The following is a 21338-nucleotide window of genomic DNA, read 5'->3' as shown; positions in this document are numbered from 1 at the left end:
CTCACTCTCAAATCCTGTTCCCGCTTAAAGGCCTTTTCGCACATGTGACATTTATATTTCTTTTCACATTCATGATTCAAATAAATGTGCCTACGTAATGCCCGGTGATTTGATGAAACCTTATTACAGATATGACAACGATTTTCACCTCCTAAATTTTCATGCATGAATTTCTGATGGGTTCGAAGGCCAGATAAATTGCGATACCATGTATTGCAAATGGTACATTGTTGAGGTTCGGGTTTAATCTCTGAATGCTCAGCATCGACATGTTTTCTCATACTGGTATTGCAACGGAAAGTTTTGCCGCATTGATCGCAAATTTTTTGCCTGGATATATCATGACTGGTCATATGTTTACGCATTTTCGCCAAAGATGGCCATCTGAAGGTAAGAATTAGAAAAAAAAGAGAGGATCGCTTAGTTGTGAAGGACATTGGAGAAAATAGCTTACAAATTCTCTTACCCTAAGTGGCTTTTTTTAAACTTTTTTTTTAATAAAATATCACAAATTGATGTCACACAATCTTCTTAACAATTGCAAAAAAAAAAAGATTTTAAAATACCAACATGTAATTCGTACTACTTTTCATATTTGCTATGTAAAGAGATAACATAGGGTTCAGAAATATTAAAGCTTTAAGACTACAAATAAAGAAATCATGTTCGCAGAATTTTTTGATCTGAATACAAGCTGAAGTACCAAAGCGCCTATCATAAAAAGGTATGAAATCGTTATAGACTGTTACAACAATAATCATATTTGATTTAAACTTTTAAATTTTTATTTAAAACATAACGTGTAATTGAAGAAACAATGCCAGAAAAATTCACAACACTTGAATTAATTTTTTACGACTATAAATGTATTGCACAAAACTCATTTTTTACCACAATTACTTTTTTCGCCCAAAGTTGTGTTGGGTTTGTATTTCCATATTATCAAATCTTGTTTTTCCCGTTAATATAAATCAAATAATATATGGGATACTTAATTTTTTATTTCATAGGAAAGTATGTACTCGGTAAACAAGTTGAGCTTTAAGCCTCTCCCATTATCACATAACAATAATGTAAAAAAATAGACTTTTTTTAAAATTCGATTTTGAACAGACAGATTAATTAATAAACCTATTGTCTAATAATATATAATACTAACCTTTTCGTATATTTTGAATATTCCTCTTTTATACTTACATTTCAAATATCTTCCAAGAGCAGGAACATTTCAAATGCACTTCACGATAATGTAACTTTTAAAATTACACGCATTCAAACCTAAACGAAACTCAAAAATTTCCCAAAATACAGTAACATATCCCATATTTTTCTAAACATTTACCAATTCCAATTATTGTTTAGAACAAATGTTAACCAATCATCCCGAAAGAGTCCAGTAATTTAATCCATGTTTACAAAGCTATTTGGTATTTTACATAATCGTCTTATCTCTTCTTTTGGTCATTCCACTTTTGAAAAAGTTTTGATTATAATAAAATTAGCAAATATTATTTATTCAGACTTTTTAAACTAGATGTCTTTTTTCCCCCAGTATGCATTATAAATAACTACCAACTTCTTGGTTCAAATATAACTCTGCCATGAGCCATATGTATCCAAGTTTTTATACCACTTTATAAAAAGGGAGTAAATATCATCAATGTCTCCATTCCAAAGTACGCTAAGTCTAAGACGGTCTTTAGAGTCTTTAGTCTTTAGACGGAACAAATTTAGGTTAGGTTAGGCTAGGTGGCAGTCCGATGTATCAGGCTCACTTAGACTATTCAGTTCATTGTGATACCACATTGGTGAACTTCTCTCTTATCACTGAGTGCTGCCCGATTCCATGTTAAGCTCAATGACAAGGGACCTCCTTTTTATAGCCGAGTCCGAATGGCGTTCCACATTGCAGTGAAACCACTTAGAGAAGCTTTGAAACCCTCAGAAATGTCACCAGCATTACTGAGGTGAGATAATCCACCGCTGAAAAACTTTTTGGTGTTCGGTCGAAGCAGGAATCGAACCCACGACCTTGTGTATGCAAGGCGGACATGCTAACCATTGCACCACGGTGGCTCCCCAGACGGAACAAAGCATTTTGCCCTTTTTGGATTGGAAATTTTTAAAACTTTAGTCACGTACAATATTAACCATAACTTTTGTTAGAAGTATCCAATAAATTCGAACTTTTGACAGGATGCAATTTACATCAATCTGAATAAAAAACAACGAACTCCAACAAAAAATCCAAGTCGATTTAGCGTACTCTGGCATAAGGACATCGATATATAACCAGTTTTTGCGAGATCAATTTTTGAAATGAGGTATTTCAATTGTTTCTTAATTATCTCTGATCGATGGCGTAATTTTTGGGTTGAAATTATTTCAAAGCGTATATTTTAAAACTCATGGCCTTAGCAGCCAATGCTACTTTTCCCTTTTTTTATCATACATTTACTGTATGATTAAAATAAACAATAAATAAATAATATTTTAAAACTCAATGGTTTAAAAAAAGACATTTTATGCAAAATATTATTCATTTTCCCAAGCCATTTTATTGAATAGCATGTTACTATTACGATATATGATATCAATCTGTTTACATACGAGCAAATGTCTGCACTGTAAATTATTGGACCTGGAGCCTTGTTGTGTAGGAAACAAACTTAATAAATAAATATATATTTGAGTTAGTTAATTTATTAAGAAGTTTACCCCAAGAATTTGAGGACGAGGAAAGTCCAATCAGATTTTTCGTTTAGCGTGTCAAACTCCGAGGAAGAGGTTCCTTGAAATTGAACAAAATATACACTTATGGGTCCATTTAAATTTTTACGAATTGTAAGTTTAGAAAAACTTTTTTTATGTATCCTTCTCTACACACAATAAAATTTCACGGAAATTTTTCCAATTAAAATTTTAATTGAGTTTTAAAAAATATTCAATTAAAAATTTAATTGATTCAACAAATTTTTCAATTGAAACAAAAATCAATCACAAAAATAATAGTATCAATTAATTTTTTAATTGGATCAATTAACTTTTTAATTGACCTTCAATTAATTTTTTAATTGATACTATCATTTCTGTGATTGAAGACATTTCAATTAAAAATTAATTGGATCAATTAATTTCGTGATTGAATCAGAAAAATAATTTTTGTGTGTAATGAAGACAGCTCTGGCTTCATTCTCTTCTCACATAAAGATACTATAGGAAGAAGTATACCACCAGAATTTGAGGACGAGGAAAGTCGAATCAAATTTTTCGTATAGCGTGACAAACTCCAAGGAAGAGGTTCCTTAAAATTGAACAAAATATACACTTATGGATCCATTTAAATTTTTACGATTTGTAAGTTTAGAAAAACTTTTTTTATTGATCCTTCTCTAATGAAGACATAATTTTATCAGCGCTGGCTTCATTCTCTTCTCACATAAAGATACTATAGGAAGAAGTATACCACCAGGCTTATCCATATTATTTTTCTCTTCTCACATTTCTTCAAACCTGTAACATTAAATATAGCAATATCGGTTCAATGGAAGCATTAAATATTTATAAAAACAAAACTCGTAGAAGAATATTGAGCTCCATGATGATGTATAGGCTAGTTTGTGGGGATATTCCATGCTCTGAATTGATATCTAGGATTAGGATAAATGTTCCTTTTAGGGCATTTAGGAATTACCAGTTTCTCTTCATTGATTTTCCTTTTTCAAATTATGCTTATGTGTAGCCTATTCGTGGGATGTGCATTAATTTTAATTCAATCTATTATCTAGTTGACACTAACTTAAGTATTGAAATGGTGAAGTCCAGAATTTTAGCATATTTGGATAACTAATACATTTGTTTTAGTTAATAACCTAATATTTGTTTGTGGGGATATTCCATGCTCTGAATTGATATCTAGGATTAGGATAAATGTTCCTTTTATGGCATCAAGGAATTACCAGTTTCTCTTCATTGATTTTCCTTTTTCAAATTATGCTTATGTGTAGCCTATTCGTGGGATGTGCATTAATTTTAATTCAATCTATTATCTAGTTGACACTAACTTAAGTATTGGAATGGTGAAGTCCAGAATTTTAGCATATTTGGATAACTAATACATTTGTTTTATTGAATAACCTAATATTTGGTCTTGTGTTGTAATATATCCGGCTGATGAGTCCTTCTCTGTAGCTGGTTAAATCCCTCTGCCTCCACCCCGCAATGGTCCGGATCATGTCCCTACGTCATGGGGACGAAGCCCTCACGGCCGGAAGGGGCGAGAAAGTGGGCGATGGGACCGGACCGTTCGAAATAAAAAAATATATAGAACGTATTCTTTTCGACCAACAACAGATTTAAAGGCAATTTCTGAGCTGCTGTCATTTTCTAAAAATTGTCACAAAACGTGCCACTCGTTATAAAAGGTGGCACACTTTTTCCTACAGAAAAAGTAACATTTAAATGCAGTTATAAAATTGTTTTATATAAAGTTGTGATATAAGTTTTTCGATTTAGATCTTCACTAACCTAAAAATCATGACCATTTCATTGAAAACCCTCTATAAAAATAAAAATTAGATTCAGTTTATCGAATATATCGAATTTATTTGCATACTTTTAGGAGGTAAACGTGCTTACTGCAAACATTATGATATAAAGAGAAAATTGCTCACAAACATTTATAATATTCGACTCGCACACTCGATTATTTATTAAAACGCAAATCATTTCCGTAATTCTAATGGGATTCGCGGCCAAAATTGTACAAAACAAACTACAACAGTATAAAAAAAAGTCGCACAGTATGACCAATAGTTGGCCCAAAAATCTAAAAAGTATAGCATTTAGAGACACAAAAATATTAACGTTTGAAAAAATGTCAAATTCGCCACTAAAATTAATGTTACGTGCCCCTTATAATGGCGCTACTAAATTCGCCACTAAAATTAATGTTACGTGCCCCCTATAATGGCGCTAAGGTGGCTTTCGACAGCTCGCGGCCCGCTCTTGCCGCGCCGAAATTGCCACCATAACACAGGTAAGTGTCCCTTATTGACCCATAATAGTGTAGATGTACAATTCCCACGCGCCTGCCATTCCATACCGCCAGGCCACTACATTTAGTCACGTCGAGTCATACTGTTCCCACAGACTAGTGTTAGTGTTACCCCACGCCACGAAAGCCGACCATGACTTCTAACAAATTTACTAGTATCGATTGACGTCATTAAGGCTTTCAATTGAGCCTTCCTTGAATGCAAAACGCCGATCACACATTCCGCGCTACAATTTACGAAATTTCCGAGTTTTCAGCTTGAATGTTTGTATTTGTAAAAATATGAAATAGGTTTGTTCCGTTTGTACTCGACTTTAAAAAGACTAATAAAGTAGAATCGCATTGCAAAAGTAACTCTTTGATATTTTCTTTTAATGAGTGTTTCAAAAAAATAAAATCAAAATCTATTCACAAAATAGAAAAATGTTTGCATGGCTGAATAAAGAGGTTGAATCACGATTACAAAATCAAAAAAATTCAATATGTTGTTTACAATTTTAAGAAGTCGGCTGATACAAGAATCGTATGGCATTGGTAAAAGTGGCAATTATTTATTCTTTCAATTGTCTTGAAAAAAATAATTCAAATCCAGAGAAAAGTGGTTCAAATTTAATTGCGTCACCTACACACAAAAAATTTTTTTTCTGATTCAATCACGAAATTAATTGATCCAATTAATTTTTAATTGAAATGTCTTCAATCACAGAAATGATAGTATCAATTAAAAAAATAATTGAAGGTCACTTAAAAAGTTAACTGATCCAATTAAAAAATTAATTGATACTATTATTTTTGTGATTGATTTTTGTTTCAATTAAAGAATTTGTTGAATCAATTAAATTTTTAATTGAATATTTTTTAAAACTCAATTAAAATTTTAATTGGAAAATTTTTCGTGAATTTTTTTTATGTATGTACGAGTGATTGTGAAGTGGATAATTCAACCTAGGAACATCGATATGAGACAAATAAGACAATAATACCAACCAAAGTTAAGAATGGAATTCAGTCAAATGGCTCTCCGCCAGCTATTAACAAAAACAGTTCATGATGCAGTTTAAAAACTGATGTGTGTGGTATTTTGGGACTGGAATATGTTATCAAGATACTAAAGTCATCTTCGAACAATTCTCCAGCTATGAATGCGAGAGTTGGTTTTAGATGCATTTGCTATACAGTTTCATTTGAAGAGCTGCAACCACCATAAACATACAATTTTGACATCTTAAAATTTTGTCGAAATAAAAAAAAATTGTAATCATATGGGCCCATGATTTAACCTTCTTGGTCAGCAATGACACAATAACATGACAGAAGTAGAGGTACCTATGTCGTTGCCACGAAACAATTTGTTAATTTCAATTATTCTAATTTGCTCCACAATTATGAAATGTTTTAAGAAGGGGGAAGATGTCTAGAACGGTATTAGTGAAAGATCAAATACCAGGTTATTCGATACAAAAGTTGCTAATTATAAATGAGCTTAGAGCTCAGAAGTACAAATGTGGATTTTGCAAAAATATTTCTTAGTTATTTTTTCAATAAAAACTTAGAGCAATAAAAGAGACAGGAAAATCCAAATAAATATTCTGGTTTTTGGATCCACATCAGAAATATTAGGCTTCAGTTTTGTTGCCTTAAAGCGAGTTATAAATCACGGGAGGCCCATGTATTTCTTATTGGTCATGACATCTGTACACGTCCATTAAACCTCAAAAAATTGGCATCAACAATTACACCTATACGAGAAGGATGTTTCTCTAGAAGGGACACACAACAGGTTTGAATTGGATGCTTAATAGTCAGAGACGGATTCTATTAAATTTTGATGAGAAATTAACTAAAAATTCTCAATTATGCGATATGTATACTACATGGTATATTCAATAGAAGAATTAGTCTTTTTGGGATAGAAACATGCGAGTTCATGGCTAAATAAATCAATGGCCAACACTCTTGAAATTCCCACCAATCTTAGTGGATTAAATAGGTCGAAAACTCAACGTAATGAAGAGTAGCGATCAACTTCAATTAATGCAGCTGAGTTTCCGAAATTTTGGACAACTCAAAGTAATTATTGCTATCGTCTGTAGTTTTACAAATATCCCTTTCAATTGAAAAATTGATTTTCTTTGAATATTTCTGTTCGTAGTTTTTCCTCTTGCTATTAAACTATGACGTTATTTTCACACGTTGTTTTTTTTTTTTTTTTTTTAATTAATAATTTTATATTAATTACAGGAACTTTAATGGCATTTTTTAGTATTTTTAATTAAACAAATTATTACAGAAAGAGCCTAGGTATAGGCATTGTTTAAAAAATCGACATCATAACACACTCTTAGAAAAATATTTCTAAATTCGTTTTTATATGAAGTAGAGAAATAGCCGAACGTAGAGGGGATTACGTTTTAAGTAATGGCCTTGTCATGTCGCTTCGTTTTAAAATCCTTTTGGAAGATGCTATATTCGATATTTTTGTTTGTATATCTACTTTGGAATTTAAATCAAATTAAATTTCAGATTCTCAGAGCTTAGAGTCATCTAGATTCACCATGATACATTTTATGATTTTAAACTAAATTCCCTTTGCCTTTGCCAACGCTATTTGGTTTTCATTTAGTTTCCTTCGATATGCCAAGGTCATTCTATCTAATCGAATGTCTCATTAGCTTGGCTGGGTTTCCCTCATCTGTTTTAAATTATTTAATACAAACGAAAAACACATATATTTTATTACACTTACCTTGATTAAGCTTTGGGATATGGACACGTTAGTGCTATCCGCCGCTTTACATTCTTTGGTGCCACATTTGGTTTGCCAGAACACTTTGGTTTCAGTATTTGTTTTACGTCTAATAACTACTATGAGTTATGTATTTTTATGTGATGTGTATATATTTAATGATATCTTAATAAATAAATTAAACAAAAAAAAACTATTGCCTAACCTAACTGACATTTCCATACCTTAGGTGACCTTTTAAAGTGGTTTATTATTTTTATATTCATTTTAAGGATATTCTTAAAACAAATATGAGTACTTTAAAACTTTTACAAACCATTTTAATATAGACTTATTTATTGCAAATAATGTAGCCATCGAAATCTTAATACTTAATGTGGCTCACAAGGAAGCGGAACAAAATTTAGAGAAATGTGATAGAAGCACACCGATTATATTGCAGTATTTACAATTAACAAATTTAGGGCATTGCTCCACCCATACTGTAAGATATATTTAAGGGGGGAGGGTTCCCAAACAATTGATTGTTGGGACGATTTGGAAGTGTTGACGATGCAGGTATTATAGGCATAAGGGGTATTGAAAGTTTATTATCCTCTTCAAAATCATCGTCATAGTCTACGGCTTGACTCTTTATCTTGACTAATTTACTGCCTTGTTTGGCTTGTTTCATAATATTTGGCGGAATAGGTTTGCTACGATCCGCCTCCCATTCGCTACGATGTAACCGTTGGCGATGTTTGTACATATTAGCATTCGAAAAGAATGTCATGGGACAATTGGGGCATGTATACAAAACTTCACCGGTGTGTACTGAAGTATGTTCCTGTAAATGAAAATGAAACAAACGGTGTAGAAACAAGACAAAAAAATGGCCGTTAAAACAAAACTCACTCTCAAATCCTGGGCTCGTTTGAAGGCTTTTTCACACATGGTACACTGGAATTTCTTAGCACACTCATGATTGTGATATATGTGTCTTTTTAAAGCTCTTGCTGTTGACGACACTTTATTGCAAATATGGCAACGATGTTCAGTATCCACAGATTCGTGTATGTTTTTCATGTGCTGCTTTAAACCAGCCACATGCCTTAGCCAAGCACCACATATTTCACATTGTTGCGGTATTGGTATAGGTTTGGGTACATCGGAATGCTCGATTTCATGATGTTTCTTAAGACTATAACCACTTTTAAGAGTTTTACCACACTTATCACAAATCACCGACCTCTGTGGATCATGCACGGTCTTCATATGATCTTTTAATTTACGATCAGTAGGGCATCTGCAAAGTGATAAGAAGAAGTGGGAGATTTATTGAAATTTTACAAAATATTTATGTAACTTACAAAGAGATGTTTTGCATCCATAGTTTTCGTTTTTTCTCTTATGTTTTTTTTTTGTTTTTGTAATTAAACACATTTTTCGCACTGTATGGGTTAAGTGTATTTTTTTTTTTTTTTTGGTTTGACAACTCGTAATATTATAATTAAAAAAATATATATATGAACATGTCTATAAAAATTTTAATGAATCTCAACACCAAATTTAATAAATTATAAGGTTACTTCAATTATAAGTTTTTTTAATATATTCTTTCCCCGTATACCCAACACATATATGTTTGTTATCAATATCCAATTACTCAATAAAATTAAGATATGGTCTTTTTTTGATATCTAAAAAAATATATAGCTTTCTTTTACAGAGGATTTAAATATGACAAATTATTCTTAAAAGAACTGACCGAAATTAATCTATCCTTTAACTTATTTTACGTACTCCAAAATCTACGCAAAATTGACCAGAGGCAAAAAAGCTAAACTGTCACATTCCATACCTCTTGGACTTGATAAGGGATAATTAATCCATTCTTTGGACTTATGTTTTAGCTTCTCTATACAACAATCAGAAAATGTAAACTGACCAAATGCAACAGCAAACATATTAACTACTGTTATATTTAAATTGTCGATATCATCTCAGTTTGTGGAAAAGTACGACAAATGTATTTATTGTTTCACAATAGGTTCAACCTATCTTTTATAGTTTAAGAAAAACAAAAGATTTCTTAATTTAGAGAATACTGTTTGTTTCATTTTGTCAGCAGATTTTTTACTAATTTAGCAGTTCCTGCCTATTAGCAGTTTCGCGACATTTTGTAAGACAACATTTCAAAAAGAAACATATCTAATATGTTTTCTTCATACTTTGGGTAAATAAATAAACGGTTGTGTGGGACAGCATTTTACTTCAGGCTCACTTAAGACATTCAGTCAGTTCATTGTGATACCTTAGATGGTGAATATCTCTCAACGATTTCTGACCTATACTATGTTAAACCCAATGGCGTGCCCCACTACTCGGGAGCTTTGAAATACACAGAAATGACACCAGAATTATGTATTGGAAAAAGATAAAACCCTGCCAAAATCTTTTTGGTGGTTGGCCGAAACTGGGATGGAACTCATGACCACATAAATGCAAGGAGCCCATTTAAATCTAATGCACCACGGTGGGAAAAAATAACACGTGGGTATATAATCTAAAAAATCTAACCGACTACACTGCTGACACATACACACAAAAAAAATCTGATTCAATCACGAAATTAATTAATCCAATCAATTTTTTAATGTCTTCAATCACAGAAATGATAGTATCAATTAAAAAAATTAATTGATGCTATTAATTTGCGTGATTCATTTTTATTTCAATTTAAAAAAAATGTTGAATCAATTAAATTTTTTATTGAATATTTTTTAAAACTCAATTAAGATTTTAATTGGTAAAATTTTGGTGAAATTTTTTTCTGTGTAGTTTCATCATCTTGTATTATTAACTAATAGGCCGTTTGCGTCGTCTCATCACCATATTAGCTTTGACTTTAAATTTCTTTAAAAAGAAATACAAAAACAGAAAACACAAAAAATAATATTCACATAATCTTAAAGAAATCCTTAAAGTGAATTTCTTCGTAATTTACAAATAAAACTAGACATTGTAAGCCTCAATTAGTTCTTAAGGAATTTGGCATGGTAAGCAATATGTTCGCCCATAAATGTGGCTATGTAACAGGTTGGCTGATAAGTCCCCGGTCTGACACATAGATGGCGTCGCTAGTATTAAATGCATATTATTTTTATATAGTACCAATCTTCAAACGATTCGTGTCAAAATTTGACGTCTGTAAGTCAATAAGTTTGTAAGATAGAGCGTCTTTTGTGAAGCAACTTTGGTTATTGTGAAAAAAATGGAAAAAAAGGAATTTCGTGTTTTGATAAAATACTGTTTTCTGAAGGGAAAAAATACGGTGGAAACAAAAACTTGGCTTGGTAATGAGTTTCCGGACTCTGCCCCAGGGAAATCAACAATAATTGATTGGTATGCAAAATTCAAGCGTGGTGAAATGAGCACGGAGGACGGTGAACGCAGTGGACGCCCGAAAGAGGTGGTTACCGACGAAAACACCAAAAAAATCCACAAAATTATTTTGAATGACCGTAAAATGAAGTTGATCGAGATAGCAGAGGCCTTAAAGATATCAAAGGAACCTGTTGGTCATATCATTCATCAATATTTGGATATGCGGAAGCTCTGTGCAAAATGGGTGCCGCGCGAGCTCACATTTGACCAAAAACAACAACGTGTTGATGATTCTGAGCGGTGTTTGCAGCTGTTAACTCGTAATACACCTGAGTTTTTCCGTCGATATGTGACAATGGATGAAACATGGTTCCATCACTACACTCCTGAGTCCAATCGACAGTCGGCTGAGTGGACAACGACCGGTGAACCGTCTCCGAAGCGTGGATAGACTCAAAAGTCCGCTGGCAAAGTAATGGCCTCTGGGATGCGCATGGAATAATTTTTATCGATTATCTTGAGAAGGGAAAAACCATCAATAGTGACTATTATATGGCGTTATTGGAGCGTTTGAAGGTGGAAATCCCCATATGAAGAAGAAAAAAAGTGTTGTTCCACCAAGACAACGCACCGTGCCACAAGTCATTGAGAACGATGGCAAAAATTCATGAATTGGGCTTCGAATTCCTTCCCCGCTCACCATATTCTCCAGATCTGGCCCCCAGCGATTTTTTTTCTCAGACCTCAAAAGGATGCTCGCAGGGAAAAAATTTGGCTGCAATGAAGAGGTGATCGTCGAAACTGAGGCCTATTTTGAGGCAAAACCGAAGGAGTATTACCAAAATGGTATCAAAAAATTGGAAGGTCGTTTTAATTGTTGTATCGCTCTTGAAGGGAAATATGTTGTATAATAAAAACGAATTTTGACAAAAAAAAATGTGTTTTTCTTTGTTAGACCGGGGACTTATCAGCCAACCTGTTAATAGTAGGCATGGTTGTTGTTTGTAAATTGTCTGCAAATGGTCATTGGTGGCTTTCAAAAGATTATCGGCAAGTAATTGAGGCAGGAAATTTTCATCTGTACCTTGGTCTATAAACAATTCCAAAGGTGTTCCGGAATATGACTGAGCTAAATGGTTCGCATCGTATTGCTTCCATTGTTCCATTGTCATCTCCTAAATAGCCACTTAAACATGTTTGTCCCCAAGCAATTTCAATTGGATTGGCAATGGGAGCAAATGCCAGACTGATATTGGCCAGGATTTTTCAAAGCACAAATCAAGGCCCCATGTCCTCCCATGCTATGACCAAATATACTCTTCTTGATCGATGAAACAGCGAAATTTGTATTCACCAATTCCACCGACAACATATTTTTATTCTTTACTTTTTCCATCACATATTTTTCATATTCGTACTTTATTTCAATCGTCAATGTTTATCATAAACTCACAAAAGTTCATACGTATATAGTCCTAAAAATTTAAAAACATTTCCCTATACAACTGAAATGTATAATCCAAAGCAAAATAGCTTATACATACTTCCTTATTTATTACCCAACACTCGTAACAATATAGTATGCAGTAAAAATCCATCGTTCAATATACAAAAAAATCCCCAAAGCTATATAACAAAAGTTTATATTGTAAAAAGGAAATTTTAATAAATCCTATCTGAATTCCCACCTAACTACAAACAAGAAGAAAAAAATCACATGGATGATCTGCATGCTCCAAATATTGTTAGAAACTAAGTGTTGCAAAAGCCTACCATGGTACACCGCCTCAAATACCCCGAACGTCCCCGAGGCGTCACGAAAGATATTAAAAGCCCGAGAATTTCCAAACCATACAAAATCACTGACATCAAAACACACACCACGCGGCGACATCAAATCATCACGCGACACTACGCAATCCACATCATGCTCATCTATAATAACCGTTTTAGTTTTCAAGTTGTGCAACGTATTCTTATTGTGAATAATGACGATTCAATCGTAAGCACAAACCCGCTATATGCTTTAAAACAAACTATACGGGTTAATTCGGATCCACTAAATTCACCGACTTTATCCGAGCAGGAGTTGTAATACATATTCGACTATATCCATTGCAATCAAATTCTGTTAAGACAATAGGATATGTCTAGGATCTTATTGTAAACCTGATATACGATACTCAATACAAATGTCAGTAATCTTTGGTACAAATTCATATCTCTATTACGAAATCACATTTTTATTGTCATAGGATATTAAAAAATGAAATGACAATCATGTTCCATTGCTTCAGTTTGCGAAAAAGGCAATGTAAATTAGTAAAATAGTTAATATAGCATTTTTATATTTTTCTTTATACGAAATAATAAAATAGCAATATTGTAGGTAACGATTCGGGATTTTTTCTCATTCTCATAATTTGGCTAGTTTATATCAGTATTTCGATTATTACGATATTGCAATTTGTGACGATCCAAAATGTATTAATTAATACTCAAAAAATATATATAACGTATTCAAGCTTCTCGGCAAGTATAATATTGCCAATTATTAAAAAAAAAACGTACTAAAATCATATAACTTAATTGCAATTTATTGAGCACTACAATATGCATCGATATACAAACAGTAGTATGCCATGGTTTTGCAATTGTTTTAATTTTCTCAAATTTTTCTTTGCGATTTAATTCCAAATACCCAATATTGTCAAAAATAAATTATTTGGATTTATATTGAATAGTAAAATTGTGTAAAATTTATCACTTGTTTCCAGAAAAAAAATCTTTAGTATATTCACTTTGGGTCTCAGTAGAATAATTGAATTTTTGTATAAAAATTTTATATAGTATAGGAGAAAAATACACAGAGATACAAGATAAAGTTTTTCTTAGAAGTTATTTTAAAGAAGTATTAATGCTAGTCAAATATGCGATTAATTCATGTGGAGAAAAAAAAACACAAGTAGTAGTACTATCACATAATATTCTAGGCCACTTAAGGTAGGGAAGCATTTGTTTTTTGTTTTGTGTTTTCTTCATCGTTGTCTCAAACAACTCCAACTTTCGTTACTATTTTCTTTTTCTGTTATGACTACAATAAGTTAATGAAAAATGTTTTGGTACTCACTTTTTCTTGCATTCAGGACATTCAAATTTAAATTCTTCACGAGGAACATGTTTTGCCACCATGTGATGCTCAAACGAAGCTTTAGATGAAAATGTTTTCGAACATTTTTCACATTGGAAGGTTTTCTTGTATTTCGCCTCTGGTGGATTGGGTAAATGGGTTTGTTCGTGCGATTCCAATTGTGTTGAGTCACGGCATATTTTATCACAAGTTTTGCACTTGAAATGCTCGGGATTATAGTGGACCATTATGTGTTCGGCCAGGAATTTTCGTGTGGCAAATCGCCTGCCACAGCATTCCACGAAGCCATGATCATCGTTGTGATCGAGTCGGAAATGAGCTCGCATATCACTGAATGTATGTACCAAAAGTTCACATTTGGGACATCGAAGCTTCTCAAAGAACTTGGTGATAATGTTGTCATATTCAGCCTGTTGTGCTTGGCGTGCGGCAATATCCTCCTTAGACATGCGTTTTGGTTCGCTTGTACCAGATTTCTCACGTTTCTTATATTTTTTGGGTGTATTACGTTCTTTCTTTAATATTACAGCGAATTTTTCCGTTTTGGATTTTTCAGCCTCCCAATCGGAAGCTTCCGATTCATTGGCCTCATCGGATTCAGAGTTGGAGGAATCATCAGAGTCTTTACCACCAGGTGCAAAGTCGTTGTCACCAAAATCTTTGTCATCATCGTCGTCATCATCATTGGCAAAGGATGGAATATTGAATTGCTCTGTAGATGCAGCAGCTTCGGATACAGTTGCATTCTCAGTGCCATCATCTTTAACCTTGTCTTTTACATCGATATTCTCTTCACCGGATTTTTCTGTTTTTATACTAGATACGCCTGCAGCAGAAGCTGATGTTGAGCAGGTAGGTTCCTCTTTATCACCCTCGTTTTTGACTGATGATGCCAGAGATTTCTTCGTTCTTCCTTTACGGGCAAAAGGATTCCTTTTCAAAGGCGTGGTAGCGGCTTTAGCTTTTTCGGCGTCCGATTTACGAGGTCTACCACGTTTGGGACGAACAATCTCCTTTTCTTTGGCTTCTTCTTCTTCAGGTGGCACGTCCAAAGTTGTAGATAATAACGATTTACTCGCCTCATCCGCCAAGGCATCCTCAGGCATAGGTTCACTGTCGGCAAAAACATCTACGTTATTACCATCGTCATCGTCGTCGCTATCCAGTATGGGTGACGACTCTTTCTTAATACGCTTAGCGCCGGTTGTCTTAGGACTTTGCTCTCTATTCGTATTGAGTGATCGTGCTCGAGTTTTTGCTTTATCTTCTGTAGCCAAACTTTCAGATATTTCAGGCTGTGTTTCAAGAATTTCTATTTGTGGCAATAAATCCAAATCATTTACTTCCACCTTAATCTCTGGGTCGAATAAATTATCGCCCATGCCCGAATGGCCCATTATGGGATCCTTTAGTATCATAGGTACAGGTGTGTCCTCCGATTTGAGCATAACCACATCCTGATGAGGTAATGGATCATCTGATATATCTATGGTGCTTATTCCTAAGTGTTTGTGAACCTCTTCCACCCTTTCATAGAGAATATGAAAGTCTCGTACAACTTCCCAGCATGTCATGCAAACTCGCTGTACTTCGTCGCCATTTCGATAAGTCTGTATACAGACAAAATAATTGCAATCAAGGCTGGCAATCGGAAGAAAATTCGCAAGCTACATACATACAGACACACTTACCTTTATCCAAAAGTGTTTATTGATAATCGCACTTATTCCCAGACGTGTACCTTCCTCGGAAAATATATCCAAGAATTTGGGACCCGGTATAGTCGGATACTCCAAACACAAAATGCACTTAACCATTTTGCTGCTACTATTTCTGATTGTTCGTTTGAGCACCACCACCACCAGATCGATTTTTTTCGGGACGACGACACAACGACGAAAGGTGTGTATAAGTGTTTTTTGTTTTCTCAAATAAATAACAAATTTTATGTTATACGATTAAAATTGAACAGAAACATTGTCTATACATATAATATGTATCGATTACAGTAGTACATTAACGTTTTTATGAACAAATAAATATCTTAAATAATTTTTCTATCATCTAACTTCACTTCTTCACTTCAATCGAACCAAAAAATCGACGCTATGACGCTACAAACCACTTCTTTTGCACAATGGAACCACAAGAATAGTGTTGGGAAAGTAACGAGTATTTGATTACAAGTACTCGTTATGCGCTTTACAGAATATCAGTTATTCCGGACGACAGTGCTCGTGTCGAACAATTCTCATATATTGTGCACATTATAAGATAAATCCGATGATATAATCGATGCTGTTGCATGTTAATGGGATCGATAACACATTTACCGATTATTTAGTCATCGCCGACAAGTCGTATCGATCCGACACATTGTAAGATTCTTTACAAACACCGACATTCGGTCCGGAATAACTGATAGTCTGTAAAGCGCATTATGCGCTCGTGTCGAACATATCCCATATATTGTGCACAATATAAGTTATGCGCTTTACAGACTATCAGTTATTCCGGACAACAGTGCTCGTGTCGAACATATCCCATATATTGTGCACATTATAAGTTAAGTCCGAAGGCATAATCGATACTGCTGCATGTTCATGGGATCGATAACACATTTACCGATTATTATTTTGTCATCGCCGACAAGTCGTATCGATCCGACACACTGTAAGATTCTTTACAAACACCGACATTCCGTCCGGAATAACTGATAGTCTGTAAAGCGCATTAAGTCCGAAGCATAATCGATACTGCTGCATGTTTATGGGATCGATAACACATTTACCGATTATTTAGTCATCGCCGACACACTGTAAGATTCTTAACAAACACCGACATTCCGTCCAGAATATCTGATAGTGCATAAAACTATGTTAAATGTGATGTGACAGTCGTATAAATGTTATATTTATGAGAATTTATAAATGTTTAATAAAATTAATAAACATCTAAACAATCGTTTTTTACTTGACCACAATGATTCTTTTACAACTATAGCTGAGTACTATGTTCAGTTTTCAAGCTGAAAACCAGGTTGTTTTCACGGTTACTTTTTTTTAATTAATTAATTTAGAAATATAAAATTATTTGCAATCAATTTCTTGGATCTTTTCCATCCACTATTTGGCAAGACTTGATAAATGTATTTGTACTTTTAATTTAGTGTTTTGGTGAAAAACTCGAACATAGTACTCACCTTATCTTAAAATGCATTTTGTCTGATTGTTTGAAGGGGCTCTTATTGGCGTCCTTCTAAATGTATCCAGAAGGGCACCTAATAATTGCACTCATGCGATACTTTTTTGTAGTAACTGGGCGTGGTACAATTTCTCAATAGTGACGGCGCTTTTCCGAGGAGTTTTGGATATCGTATACGACTGTTTTCGACGTAGTGGGGATTCTCAGAAGTGCCCCCAAATTCAAAAAATGTTGGCAGGGTAGTTGCGCTTGGTGTTTCACAAAATATAAATTGGCTCTTGTGATGGCGAACTACTTTAATGTACATTTTGTACTCTTTGAAACGCTTCCTCCATCACAGTTAGCGATTGTTGTAGTGTCACTTACGAGTCTTTGGTAGCGATGAGGTTGAATTGAAACTTTGAAATGCTGGCAGGGTAATAACTATGTTTTCGACACTTTATTTTCGTTTTTATTTGAATTATTTATAATAAGCTAGTTGCGCTTGATGTTTGCAAAATACTTTCATATACATTTCGTACTTTTTGATACGTTTCCCCATCGCAATTGTTATAGTGTCACTTATGAGTCTGTGGTAGCGATGGGGGTGAAATGAAACTTGGAAATGTTGGCATGGTAGAGATGGCAAAATATACGTTTTCCCTATCATAGTTGGCGATTGTTGTAGTCTCACCTACGAGTCTGTGGTAGCGATGAGGATGAAATGGAGCTTTGATATGCTGGCAGGGTAGGCATTGTTGTTGCCTGGCCACGTGGACATTCCCCTGCCAGCATTTCAAAGTTCCATTTCATCCTCATCGCTACCACAGACTCGAAAATATCACCACAACCATCGCGAACTGTGATGGGGGAAGCATATCAAAAAGTACAAAATGTACATGAAAGTATTTTGCCATCACTACTGTTAGAAGAGCCATTTTATTTTTTGTGAAACGCCAAGCGCAACCAGCTTGTTATATTTTATTTAAATAAAAACGAAAATAAAGTTCTGAAAACATAGATATTACGCTTAAAATTGTGAAAGGTATATGGTGAACAATTTTCGACTTTCCAAATAGAATAAAGTGATCGTTTTTCAAATATTTTTCCAGGTTCCACGCTGTCTCCATCGAAAATAAACAAACTGGCTGATAGACGCTGCAATATGTAACTTGCTACTTAAAACTCAACATCATTCTTTTCTTAATGCAAAAAATTATGTTAAATGTGATGAGATAAACCGAAAAATGTTATATTTATAAGAAATTATAAATGTTTAATCAAATCAATAAACATTTACACAATCGTGTTTTACTTGACCACAATGATTCTTCTACAATTACCTTAAAATTCACTTTTTCTGATAATTTGCAGGGGTTCTTATTGGCGTCCTTCGAAATTGATCTAAATAGGCACCTAATAATTACACTGATGAGAAACTTTTTCGTAGTAACTTGGCGTGGTACAACTTCTCAATAGTGACGGCGCTTTTCCGACGAGATTTTGATGTCGTATATGATTGTTTTCGACGTAGTGGGGATTCTCAGAAGCGCCCCCAAATTCAAAAAATGTTGGCAGGGTCTTTGATCTTGAAACAACTCAACAAAAAACAAGTTATTACATGTTTTTAATCAACTCTTTTTTTGGTGAATTTATAATGCAAAAGTGAATCGGATTATTATTTAAAAATGTAATCTGATCGATTGAGAAAACAAAGTATAACATGGAGTTGTATTTCCGTAATAAACTAGCAACCAACATCCCTGCCAGCATTTCAAAGTTCCATTTCATCTTCATCGCTACCACAGACTCGTAAATGTCACCACAACCATCGCGAACTGTGATGGGGGAAGCATATCAAAAAGTACAAAATGTACATGAAAGTATTTTGCCATCACTACTGTTAGAAGAGCCATTTTATTTTTTGTGAAACGCCAAGCGCAACCAGCTTGTTATATTTTATTTGAATAAAAACGAAAATAAAGTTCTGAAAACATAGATTTTACGCTTAAAATTGTGAAAGGTATATTGGTGAACAATTTTTGATTTTCCAAATGGAATAAAGTGATTGTTTTTCAAATATTTTACAGACACGCTGCCTCCATCGAATAAAAACACTGGCTGATAGACGCTGCAACATCTAACTCGCTACTTGTAACTCTACATCATCATTAGGGCTGTTTTCTTTTTGCACTGGATGAAACATTTGTATGGGCTATCCAGAACATCGTTGCACTGGTGTTCTATCCAGAATATCTCATCAGTGCAAGTCGCGCCGATATTGCCAGATTGTATTTGGATAAAGTGACGCTTCTTCGATTCACAATAGCACTTTATTGTGACTATTTTATCGAAAAACATGAAATTCAAAGTGATACAGTGTCATAAATAATCGCAGCAGTAAATATTTATTACTAATTGACGCATTTGATACATTAAAAATGCATGATTTCACTTATATTCTGTGATTGTTTTTAAACAGCTGATGACAGTGTTGCATATTTTTGGAGATGTCCTGGATAAACGAGTACTCTGTTTTCTTTTAGTCCTTAACGGCTTAGCATATCCAGTGCTAAAAGAAAACAGCCCTATTAATGCAAAAAATTATGTTAAATGTGATGTGATAGTGGTATAAATGTTATATTTTTAAGAATTTGTAAATGATTAATCAAATAAATATCTAAACAAACGTGTTTTACTCGACCACAATGATTCTTTTACCACTATCTTAAAATGTGCTTTTTCTGATTGTTTGGAGGGTCTCTTATTGGCGTCGTTCTAAATTGATCTATAAAGGCACCTAATAATTGCACTCATGCGAAACCTTTTTGTAGTAACTTGGCGTGGTACAACTTCTCAATAGTGACGGCGCTTTTCCGACGAGTTTTTGATATCGTATATGATTGTTTTCGACGTACTGGGAATTCTCAGAAGCGACCCCAAATTCAAAAAATGTTGGCAGGGATCTAGCCGCTTGTAGAACATAAATAATGTATAAAACATGAAATTTAATCACAAATGTTAACAAAATAAAAGCTTTATTTGGTGAATTATATTTTACAATCGTTTCATTTGTACTGGGCATCGGGATAACAAACACAAAACAAAATGTTAACAAAAGGAGTACAGCAATTGTTTTCAACCAACCAAGCATTAGAACTTTAACCAACATGTATAGTACAGGGGTAGCAATGAATGGAATCACAAGAATTAATTGCTATGTCCAAAAAATAAAATTGTAAAGCATTGTAAAATTAGATTTTTTGAATCCAAAGTTATTTGTAAAATAACTTCTGCTTCTTCTTTTTCAATTTAATTATTATGTATGCGTGTATGTGTGTAAATCGAGCCACTAGTTGTCTATGTATATGTAATCATTTCGTGACATTTTGCGATGTTGTCAATACATTTCCATTAAATAAACGCGAAAAGTTCCAAAATGGCTGTTTTTTTTTTCTTCAAAATATATTGTCAACACTATCATTTTTCAACGCGAAACAATGATTGAGTGGAACTTTTTTCGCACCAACAAACAGAGTACCGGCCTTTATATATTAAAAAATCATGCTATGTTGAACATAAAAAAAAACTCGGAAACAAGAAAATAAGAAATTTATGCCGACGAGCTTAAGGCCGACACACAATGAACACGTCGCTTAATTCATCGCTATATGCTTTGCTTTAAAAAAAAGTTGAAGCACACGTAATTATATGAGCCTGCATATAATAAATGTAAGCTTGGCGCCGAAGCTTCAAAAACAGTTTAAAATATTTTAACTTTTTGGGCTTTGGTAGGCTGTTTTGTTTTTGACGTTAAAAACATTTGTTGCTTCCAA

General features: G+C 33.7%; 1 protein-coding gene and 1 pseudogene across 21 annotated transcripts in view; both read right to left on the bottom strand.

The window, feature by feature from the left end:
- Positions 1-16465, bottom strand: part of LOC142238735 (uncharacterized) — a 109874-nt gene extending 93409 nt beyond the window's left edge. For 19 of the 21 annotated variants that reach the window (XM_075310454.1, XM_075310457.1, XM_075310459.1 and 16 more), the window contains exons 1-2: positions 16011-16464; positions 14299-15929 (exon numbers count right to left, since the gene is read on the bottom strand). In XM_075310454.1, the coding sequence (XP_075166569.1) occupies positions 14299-15929; positions 16011-16136 (1757 nt within the window). In that variant the 5' untranslated portion in view covers positions 16137-16464. Of the gene's footprint in view, positions 1-5; positions 385-7928; positions 8629-8696; positions 9088-14298; positions 15930-16010 lie in introns of those variants that run through there. The other 2 variants (XM_075310444.1, XM_075310445.1) reach the window with 2 other exon arrangements.
- LOC142237754 (S-formylglutathione hydrolase-like) lies at positions 9593-13268 on the bottom strand (annotated as a pseudogene).
- Positions 16466-21338: the final 4873 nt, after the last annotated feature.

This window comes from Haematobia irritans, chromosome 5, assembly GCF_050003625.1.
Source record: "Haematobia irritans isolate KBUSLIRL chromosome 5, ASM5000362v1, whole genome shotgun sequence".
Lineage (NCBI taxonomy): Eukaryota > Metazoa > Arthropoda > Insecta > Diptera > Muscidae > Haematobia > Haematobia irritans.
The sequence above is the reverse complement of the archived record's forward strand: the minus strand, read 5'-3'. Positions and strand labels throughout refer to the sequence as shown.